This window comes from Heterodontus francisci, chromosome 46, assembly GCF_036365525.1.
Source record: "Heterodontus francisci isolate sHetFra1 chromosome 46, sHetFra1.hap1, whole genome shotgun sequence".
Lineage (NCBI taxonomy): Eukaryota > Metazoa > Chordata > Chondrichthyes > Heterodontiformes > Heterodontidae > Heterodontus > Heterodontus francisci.
This window is the reverse complement of record NC_090416.1, coordinates 10,415,699-10,426,474: the sequence shown is the minus strand read 5'-3', so window position 1 is coordinate 10,426,474 and position 10,776 is coordinate 10,415,699. Positions and strand designations below refer to the sequence as shown.

General features: G+C 56.7%; 1 protein-coding gene across 1 annotated transcript; it reads right to left on the bottom strand.

Annotated features, from left to right (window-relative positions):
* Positions 1 to 539: 539 nt before the first annotated feature.
* On the bottom strand, positions 540 to 10,496 carry LOC137356794 (RNA-binding protein MEX3B-like). Its single transcript, XM_068022572.1, has 2 exons — positions 9,118 to 10,496; positions 540 to 2,092 (listed from the first exon to the last, which is right to left on the bottom strand). Exons 1-2 carry the CDS (start codon positions 9,515 to 9,517, stop codon positions 912 to 914), a joined length of 1,581 nt encoding a protein of 526 aa, XP_067878673.1. The 5' UTR covers positions 9,518 to 10,496; the 3' UTR covers positions 540 to 911.
* Positions 10,497 to 10,776: the final 280 nt, after the last annotated feature.

Genomic DNA, 10,776 nt, shown 5'->3' with positions numbered 1-10,776 from the left:
GGAGTTCTAGAATATTCTCTGGTTGCCAGATGCCAATATCCGGGGGGCCTCCATTGGCCACCAACACGAAGGACGTAACAGAATTCCAACGGTCCGTTTCCGGTCGCAGGATGTTGACATTGGCCGATCCAACGCAGCGGGAAAACGTTAAACAGTCTCTTTAAAGCGTACTGATTTGGGCCTTCGGGAAAAGGCTTCTGCCGGCCCAGATTTGCCACCGATTGGAGCCTTCAGCTTTCAAAATGGAGTCATGGCGAGGGGGCAGAGTGACATCGGGTTTCATAACGAGGAACATCCAGGTGCCAAACCTGGTCAAACGGCGCCTGTACTCCCTTCCAGTGAGGTCGTCAGGTCGACCGACCCCCGGCCCCCACAAAGTGGGTTCTTCATCCCAACCGACCCAGAGATCTCATCCCTCCATCGCTCTCAAAACTTGGCGTGTCACGTCCACCCCCCACCCTCCCCACCCCTCAAAAAAAAAAAAAGACTTCTCCCCACCCCACCTCCGGCCCCCCCCCCCCCCTCACTTCTTGCTGAACGAGTCCGACCAGAACACGACCGCCCCGAGCCTGCAACCCAACCAACTCCGTGAAGTCTTTCCTCGCTCTCGTCCCGCATCCATCCGCATCGAGGCCTCGGCTACGCGAAAGGCAGGAGGAGATGGGACTTGCCGGGCTCCGAGTTGGAGCTTGTTTTGGGCGAGGGAGGTGGGGGGGGGGGGGGGGGGAAAGAGAGCAGATCGGAGGGCGGGGGTTGGGGAAAGGGAAGAGGGAGTGGAGGGGGGTGGGGAATATCACTGGGGCGGAGAGGGGTATTACTGATTCGGAGCAGTCTGAAATTAATTTGCTCCCTTCGTCCGATTCAGTGTACGGAAAAGAAATAATAATTCCGGGCAACGGGAAGAGAAGGGATCAGGAAAATATTCGGATGGCTTGAGTGACGGTTGTAAGACAAGCAGGGCAATGCGGGTTGCTCCTCTGGCAGATCCGGTTGGCGCACTCCATGCAGAAGAGGTTGTGCCCGCAGGGCACCAAGGCAGCAGTGACCTCGCTCTCAAAGCAGACCTGGCACTCGCGGGTGCTCAAGTGCCGGACGGCACTGGGCAGGCCCCCGCCCCCGCCCGCCGGGGAGGGGCTGCCGCTGGGCGGGGGGTTGCCGCCCCGCGGGTTGGCCTGCAGCGGGTCGCTGTGCACCCGGCGGGCGGTGGAATGGACCGGGATGATGCCGCCGCCGCCGCCTCCAGCGTCTGGGAGGGTGGGCGAGAGGTGGGGGAGGGGCGGGATGCCGCCGGCGCTGCTGGAGCGCCGCTGGGCGGGCGAGGCCAGGGCGCCCAGCGCGGGGTTGGCCAGCTCCTGGTGAGTCCACAGGTGGCCGGCGGTCTCCATGCCGCCAGCCGTCAGCTCGCGCCCGTCGGCGCCGAAGTAGGGCTCGCCATAGACCACGCCGTTGCTGAAGGGGCCGTGGTGGTGGTGGTCGGCCAGCTTGACGTTGCCGTAGAAGTAGTCCGTGGCGGCGGCGCCGTTGCTACGGAAACTGGAGAGCGGCTTGCGGCCCGAGCCGAGGGCCGACTTGCCCCAGGCCTTGTGTTGCCGGGCGCCGAAGCCGGAGTCCAGGCCATTGCAGTGGAAATCATTCTCATCGTTGAGCTCCACAATGCCGCCCGTCCGCATGGCAATGTGGGCCTCGATCTCCTCCCGGGCCCGGTCCACGTTGGCGGGCATGCCGGTCACCTCGAACACCGGCTCCTTGTCGCGGCTCGGCGTCACGATGTACGTGTGGGTCTGCTGCTGGATGCGCTTGATGGTGGCCCCCTTGGGCCCCACCACCAGCCCCACCACCCGGTAGGGCACCCGCACCTGGATAGTGGTCTGGCCCGGCAGGTTGGGCGGGATGGGCACTGTGCCGTTGACGGCGCCGTCCTTGTTGCGCGAGGCCCGGATCAGGGAGAAGTGCTCGGCCGCCGAAATGATCTCCCGCCTGGCCATGGCTACATCCTCCCGCCTGCCCGTCACCACGAACACCGGCTCCTCCCCTCGCACCGGGGTCTTAATGTATGTGTTCGTCTTTGCCCGCAAAGCTTTGATTTTGCATCCTGCAACCAGACGGGGGAAAGAGAGAAAAAAAAAAGAGTTTAAGATGCTTGAGCTTTCAAACTACAATCTGGCAACACCCGTCACCAAAAAGACCATTTATATAGTAAAACGCACAAAGCACAGCAGCACTATCAAACAATTATCGGAACCGAGCCCCATACGGAGATATCAGGGGACGGGCGACCAAAAGCTCGGTCAACGAGGTCAGTTTTAAGAAGCGTCTTAAAGGAGGGGAGAGAGAGAGAGAGAGAGAGAGACCACAAGAGTTTCCTCTATTCGTGTGTTCACTTTCTTGGCAGCTGCCATGATTCCTTCACGATGGGCCGAAGGGCCTGTTTCTGTGCTGTCTAACTCTATCCTCCGCCAGTCCACTTTACTGATCCCTGGAACCATTCTAGTAAATCTCCTCCTCACCCTCTCCAAGGCCTCGACATCCTTCCTAAATTGTGGTGCCCTGAATGAACACCGTACTCTGGTTGGGGCCTAATCAGTGTTTTATAAAAGGTTTAACATAGCTTGCTTTTGTACTGTGCTCCTCTCTCTATTGTTCTTAAAAAATAAAGCTTTCTCAACCTGCCCTCCACCTTCAAAGATTTGTGCACATGCACCCTCAGGTCTCTCTGTTCTTGCAGCCTTTTTAAAATTGTATTGTCTAGTTAACATTGCCTCTGCTCATTCCTGCTACCAAAATGTATCTCTCCACACCTCTCTGCGTTACACGCCCACGGTCATGAATCTGCCCGTTTAAGCGGTCAATGCCCTTGAGAATTCCATCGCTATACTCCTCGCTGTTTCCTCCATTTCCCAGTTTTGTGTCATCAGCAAGCTTTGAAATTATGTGCTGTACACCCAAGTCCGGGTCATTAACCTACATCCAATACAGCAGTGATCCCAATACCGAGCCCGAGGGAAAACCACTGTCTGCTACCTCCCTCCAACCTGAAAACCCAGCAGTTTCAAAGCTACTCTCTGCTTTCTGTCCCTCAGCCAATTTTATATCCCTGTCCCTAAAACCCCAATGGGGTTCAATTTCGCTGGTAAGTTTATCATATAACACTTGGTCAAACACCTTTTCAAAGGCAATAAGCACAAGTTCAACTGCACAACCCTGAACGACTGGCTGCGGTACTTTACCAAAGAACTCACTCAATCAAGTTAGTCAAATACGATTTGCCTTCAGCAAACCCATGCTGACCTTTGTTAGCCTGCACTTGCCAAGTGTTAATTAATTTTGTCCTGGATCATCTCCCAAATTATCCCCGCCGAGGTTAGGGAGACTGGCTCTCCCCTTTTTGGAGCACAGGTGTGACATTTGCAATTCTTCAGTCCTCTAGTACGAGCTCCATGCCCAAGGAGAATTGGACGATTGTGCCCAGACACACTGCAATTTCCATCCTGACCTCCCTCAGCAACCTTAGATACATCCCATCCCGACCAGGTGACTCTCCACCAATTGTGCCTCACCCCTCTGGGCTCCACCTTCTCGGCTTGGTGGACACGTGTGCCCATACCCCCAAAGGCTCTCCATTCACTCCAGTTGCCATGGCTGTGACCAATAGGACCACAACTGCCAATGGGAAATCCCCAAGGACAAGGCTTGCAGATCATTCTTGTCAACACTGTGCTGACTGAGAGAGAGAGAGAGACTCCAGTGTTGGGACTGGTGTTAATGTGTCAGTACAAAGACACCACAGGCAGTTCACACTTTGCCCAGCACATATCACTGTGGTGTGATACACACTTGGGTAATGTTCTGAACTCATCCCCTCCCCCTACAGACACACTCGTCACCCAGTGTTAGACAGTGACAGACCGGTCCCCACCAGTACTGTACCCCAGTGTTATACACTGACAGACCTGTCCCCACCAGTACTGGACCCCAGTGTTATACACTGACAGACCTGTCCCCACCAGTACTGTACCCCAGTGTTATTCAGTGACAGACCTGTCCCCACCAGTACTGGACCCCAGTGTTATACACTGACAGACCTGTCCCCACCAGTACTGGACCCCAGTGTTATACAGTGACAGACCTGTCCCCACCAGTACTGTACCACAGTGTTATACACTGACAGACCTGTCCCCACCAGTACTGGACCCCAGTGTTATACACTGACAGACCTGTCCCCACCAGTACTGGACCCCAGTGTTATACACTGACAGACCTGTCCCCACCAGTACTGTACCCCAGTGTTATTCAGTGACAGACCTGTCCCCACCAGTACTGTACCCCAGTGTTATACACTGACAGACCTGTCCCCACCAGTACTGGACCCCAGTGTTATACACTGACAGACCTGTCCCCACCAGTACTGTACCCCAGTGTTATTCAGTGACAGACCTGTCCCCACCAGTACTGGACCCCAGTGTTATACAGTCACAGATCTGTCCCCACCAGTACTGTACCCCAGTGTTATGCAGCGACAGACCTGTCCCCACCAGTACTGTACCCCAGTGATATAGTCACAGATCTGTCCCCATCAGTACTGTACCCCAGTGTTATACAGCAACAGATCTGTCCCCACTAGTACTGTACCCCAATGTTATACAGCAACAGATCTGTCCCCATCAGTACTGTACCCCAGTGTTATACAGCAACAGATCTGTCCCCAACAGTACTGTACCCCAGTGTTATACAGCAACAGATCTGTCCCCACTAGTACTGTACCCCAATGTTATACAGCGACAGACCTGTCCCCATCAGTACTGTACCCCAGTGTTATACAGTGACAGACCTGTCCCCATCAGTACTGTACCCCAGTGTTATACAGCGACAGACCTGTCCCCACCAGTACTGGACCCCAGTGTTATACAGTGACAGACCGGTCCCACCAGTACTGTACCCCAGTGTTATACACTGACAGACCTGTCCCCACCAGTACTGGACCCCAGTGTTATACAGTGACAGACCGGTCCCCACCAGTACTGTACCCCAGGGTTATACACTGACAGACCTGTCCCCACCAGTACTGGACCCCAGTGTTATACACTGACAGACCTGTCCCCACCAGTACTGTCCCCCAGTGTTATACAGTTGAACATGCTTGTTCCAGAAGGGCAGAATCTAGAATTGGACTGATGTGTTTCACATACTTCATGTCATCATTTCAACATTACACTTTCCTGGTGTGAATCGCAAGTCGTCATCAGTCACGTCCTGCCTTGTTCCTGGTAACCATTTGTACTCAGTCCTTTTACTCTCTAAGTCCATCCCCAGGGTGTGATAAATACTTGGGAATGATTATAACCATCCATAATGGTCTTCCTCTTCATTTTCAGTCTCATTGGTCTATGGAGAGTACTCTTTATTTGTGCCAATATTCTATTAGAGAACTCAAGACACATGAGTGACATAGACACCTGTTAAGTTCCTTCCGTGTGTAATCTCCTCCATGGCCTTGCTATCTCCCTCTCCATCTCTGTAACCTCCTCCAACCCTCAGATCTCTGCCCTCCTCCAATTCCGCCCTCTCGCCCATCCCCCGATTCCCATCGCTCCACCATTGGCGGCCGTGCCTTCAGCTGCCTGGGGGGCCCTAAGCTCTGGAATTCCCTCCCTAATCCTCTCTTTGGAGTTGCAGCTCGAGTACACAACAGGCTTGGCAGCAAAGTTAAAGCCCATGGAATAAACGGGACAGGGGCAGCACGGACACAAAGTTGGCCGAGTGACAGGAAACAGAGAGTAGACAGGGAGAAGCCGTTCCCATTGGCAGAAGGATCGAGAACCGGAGGACACTGATGTAAGGCAAAGGGCAAAAGAAATCAGAGGTGACGGGCGGGGTGGGGGGGGGGGGGGGGGGGGTTGGTGGAGAAACCTTTTTTCCGCAGCGAGCGGTTAGGGTCTGGAGCGCACTGCCTGAGAGCGCTTGGCAGGGCTGCAGGGGAAAGGAGTGGGACTGGCCGAGTTACCATGGCGGAGAGCCGGCACGGACACGGCGGGCCGAATGGCCCCCTCCTGTGCTGGAACCATTCTACGATTCTGCTCTTGCAGAGGCGCAAAGGGCGGGAACCAGGGGCGCGCACAGGACACGAGGTAGGGGAGGAGCGATGTGGGGAAGGAATCCGATCAAACGTTTTCAGTGCGTCTGTCACACTTTCAAGGGTGAAGGAGAGTCCTTTAGTCTGCTGTTGGGGGTTAGTGGGGATCCAGTCTCATCAATTCAAGACGTGAACAGTGTGGCTCGAGAGGAATAGTTGACTTTGGGCCGACAGTTCCAAAGGTCTTCAACAATCCCATTATCACTGTATCAGTGGATTACCAGGATGGCCAAAGGCAAACTAGAGGGACCCGAGACTTTCATTAACCAGGAGTCCCCATGCACTATCTGGTAATTCACCTGTAACTGCCCTCAGGACCCCATGGCACCACTCCACCCACTGGAGGAACCTGAACAATGCTGTTAAAGCAACTGCCCAGATTGGCAGCGGGACAAGAAAATCATCAACACATCATTAGATGACGGCCACCGTGGGACATCAACTCATTCGACGAGATGTCTATTGAGATTTGTATGTACTCTGCAGGACGTGGGCAGCGTAGAGGGAGCTTTACTCGGCATCTAACCCCGTTTTTTTTGGGGGGGTGGGGGGGGGGGGGGGGGGTTTCCGGCTGAACCTCATTAACCACTGAGCAGTCCTCAATCAGGCAGCAGCAAACTCCATGCTGTACCTGCCCTGGGAGTGTTCGATGGGGACAATGCAGATGTTGCCAATGGGAAAGGGTGAACTTTCTAACATGTAATAGCAGCACGTATTGGAAAGGTCAGTGGGGGTGGGGTGGGGGGGGGGGGGGGGGTATTAAAAGTCTCAAAGCTTCGGTGAGTTGCAAATCTCCCGGATTTCGGGCAGGATGTTGAGAGAAGGTCCCTGTTGGTGCTGTGTGGTCCAGGAGCAGCCTTCCACATGGTGGGGCGGATAGGTTTGTGTAATTTCCCCCTCTCTCTCCAGCAGCGAGGGGGTGCAAAACCTCAAGACTCACACCACCGAGCCCACACTCTGAGAAAACATCTGCCTCGGCCTCCGGGAACGAGCACTCTTCTGAAGGAGACGGCCCCCTGAGGTTCTCCAATTCCAGAAACAGCAGCCATCTTTGGGATTCAGAGGGAAAGAAAAGATTTACCTTTCCCATGTGCTCTTGCCTCCTAAATATGTCTCCTAAATAAAGGAATGTTGACCTTTATCTCGAGGAAGGAAGAATACCAAAGCTGTTGAGACCCCCATCTGGAGTAACTGGGTTCAGTTCTGGGCCCCGCACCTCCAGAAGGAGATACTGTCCTTGGAGAGGGTGCAGTGCAGAATCACCAGAATGATCCCGGGGAGAAAAGGGTTAAATTACGAGGACAGGTCACACAGACTGGGCTTGTATTCCCCTCGAGTGTAGAAGATTAAGGGGGTGATCTAATCGAGGGGTTTAAGATGATTAAAGGATTCGATCGGGTCGATAGAGAGAAACTATTTCCTCTGGTGGGGGGGAGGGGGAATCCAGAACAAGGGGGGAGAACCTTAAAATTGGAGCCAGGCCTTTCAGGGGGTGATGTCAGAAAGCACTTCTTCACACAAAGGGGAGTGGGAAATCTGGAAAACTCTCCCCCAAAAAGCTGTCGAGGCCGGGGGGAGGAAGGGGTCAATTGGAAATTTCCAAACGGAGATGGATAGATTTTTGTTGAGTTAAGGGGATTAAGGGTTACAGAACCAAGGCGGGGGGAAGACGGGGTCAAGATACAGATCAGCCATGGTCTGACTGAATGGCGGCACAGGCTCGAGGGGCTGAATGGCCTCCAGCCGCTCGTGTGCTCCACTCCAGAAGATGCTGGCTCTTGTTGGGCGAATGGATTGCTCATTCACTACTTGCATGAAGGTACCTCACCCAAGACATTACTGTCTAATTTGCGCACAGCAAGCTCCCACGAACCGCAATGCACAAACGATCAGATCATCTGCTTTTTCTTTTAAGTGATGTTGTTTGAGGGATAAATATTGGCCCCAGGACACTGGGGAGAACTCCCCCCCACCCCCCCGCCCCCCCAAGCTCTTCTTCCAATAGCGGCCGTGGGATCTTTTACGCCTCATCTGCACCTCCGACAGTGCAGCACTCCCTCAGTACTGGCACTGGGAGTGTCGGCCTGGATTATGGGTTCAAGTCTCGGGAGCGGGGGCTCGGACCCACCACCTTCCGACTCAGAGGCGAGGGGGCAACCGACTGAGCTACGGCTAACTTTTATGGGGTCCTGTCCTGCTTCAGGACTTGGAGCTCATAAAGCCGGCCGACTCTGCATTGCCCCGGTCAGCCTCAGGAGCTGCCGCCAGCCCCTGGCGACCGCCCTTTGGGATGAGTGGGTACCCTTGGGGTGTGGCCTTTCTGCCCGGCCGGGTGGGTACCTGCTGTGCAAGCTTTGTGCCTCGCTAGGTGTCGGCTGATCAGAGTGCGGGTCTGAAAAGAATTGGATAAATACTTGGAAGTGGGGGGAAAAAAAAAAAAGAGTGGGACTAATTGGAAAAGCTCTTTCAAAAGGGCCGGCATGACGGGCCGAATGGCCTTCTCCTGCGCCGCGAGATCTACTGGGTCCTGTGGAGGAAGATGGGTGGATTCAATAGACGTCCCTGCTTTTGCACGTGGGGTAGACCCTCCCGAAACCTCTCCGCCTCCCTCTCTCCTCCTTAAAACCCAGCTCTTTGACCGAGCGTTCGGTCGCCTGTCCCTAATATCTACTTATGTGGCTCAGGGTCAAATTTTCTTTGGTAACGCTCCCGTGAGGAGACCTGGGGGCGTTTGACTATGTTGAAGAGACACACGCTGCTGGGGTTAGGCAACACAAAATGCTTACTCCACCTCCTCGCTGCATAATGTCAGGGGAGTCCACGCCAGACCAGCATCCTCCCCACCAGATCATCCCCCATCGCTAGCCAACAAGAGACGCGACTGGGAAACGAGGGCCGAGCAACTACACATTGCAGGATGTCATGCAAGTCAACTCCAGGCCTCAGCTGAGAGCCTCGCGAGGGGAACACAGCGCCGCCCAGCTCACCTTGCCTGCCCACGATCTCGGCCACGTGCTCGGAACTGGGCACCGGGACGCACTCGGTGGTGTTGCAGCTTTTCTTCTTGGCCTCGCCCCCCTCGTACAGGGCAGCGAGGTAGGTGTCGCGCTGGTGGTGGTGGTGCTGCGGTTGGTGGTGCAGGTGGTGGTGGGCGCCGGTGTTGTTGTTGTTGTTGTTGAGGTTCGGCTCCTCGTCCTCCCCGTCGTCCTCCGGCAGCTCGGGCCCCTCCTGCTCCTCGCCCAGCCCAAGCATGGACAGCTGGTCCAGGGCAATCTGCAGGGCTCGCTGCTCCTCCTCCAGCATGCGGCCCACGCCCAGCCCCATCTCCATCTCCATCTCCACGTCCAGCGTCCCGCTCCTCTCCATCAGCAGCTCGGAGCTAGGCATGGCTCAAACCCTTCGGCTTCCTCCGCGGCTTTTCTGGGGATTTGATCCCCGCCCCCTCCACCGTCTCTGTCTCCAGGCTCCCCGCCCTCCCCCCCTCACACACCCCCCCCCCAGCCCCCCCAAGGTAATGGAGAAGAGGAGGACGAGAAGAAGGGAGGGGGAATCCTCAGCGCCCACACTCCGAAAAGGGAAGAGGAGGAAATGGGGGGTGGGGGGAGGGGGGAGGGGGGGGGGGGGAGGAAAGGGGCTGGATACCAACCTTCCCCCCCTCCCCAACAAAAAAAAAAGAGGGGGAGGTAGAGGGAGAAGAGGAGGAGGAAGGGAAGGAGGGGGAAGGCGGAGGAGGGGAGGCAAACCCACCTCAAAGAGAGGGAGGAGGGGGAGCAGGGAGAGGGAGAGGGAGGGAAGAATTGATGGAAGAGGTGGGCAAACCAACCTCCAAAGAGAGGGAGGCGAGGAGGGATGGTGAGGGGGAAGAGGAGGTGGTGGTAGGGGGGGGGGGGGCCAGCAGGAGGGAGGGAGGGAGGGTGAGGAGGAGGGAGGGATGGAGGGTGAGGAGGAGGGAGGGATGGATGGAGGGAGGGTGAGGAGGAGGGAGGGAGGCCAGCAGGAGGGAGGGTTGGATGGAGGGAGGGTGAGGAGGAGGGAGGGAGGCCAGCAGGAGGGATGGAGGGAAGGTGAGGAGCAGACAAAGGGAGTGCAGAGAAGAGCAGGGATTAAATGAGGATGAAAGGCGGGGAGCAGCAGCAATGGCCCCGAGCTCCCTCTGAGGGCCTGGGGAGGTGGCAGCGAGTCCCTTCCCCCACTCTCTCCCCCCACAGCAGCCAAGCCAGAAGCCGCACCCGGGGCCACAGGGCTCCCTCAGCCAACTCTTTTGTTTTAAACCCCCTCTCCTCGCTGCCGCACAGCTGACGGTGGGCGGCCGCGCGCTGCCCGCCGGGACTTGTAGTCCGCCCCGCGCAGGCGCCCCAGCCAGCCCGGCGGGGCCCGGCCGGCGCGGAGGACTACAAGCCTTCCCGGCCTGCCCCGCGCCGCCGGGGGGGGGGGGTGGGCGGGCCCGGCTGGCCGGCAGCGGGCGCCCGCCCCGACCGGAAGCGCGCCGCGGCGCCCGCCGGGAGTTGTCGGCACAGGCTGGGGCGGCCGGCAGGCAGCGGACTACAACCCCCGGCCTGCCCCGCGCAGCAGCCCTCCTTTGTTCCTCTGCTGCCTGGCATTGGGAGCTCTCTCTCTCTCTCACTCTCACTCTCTTTCTTTCTCTC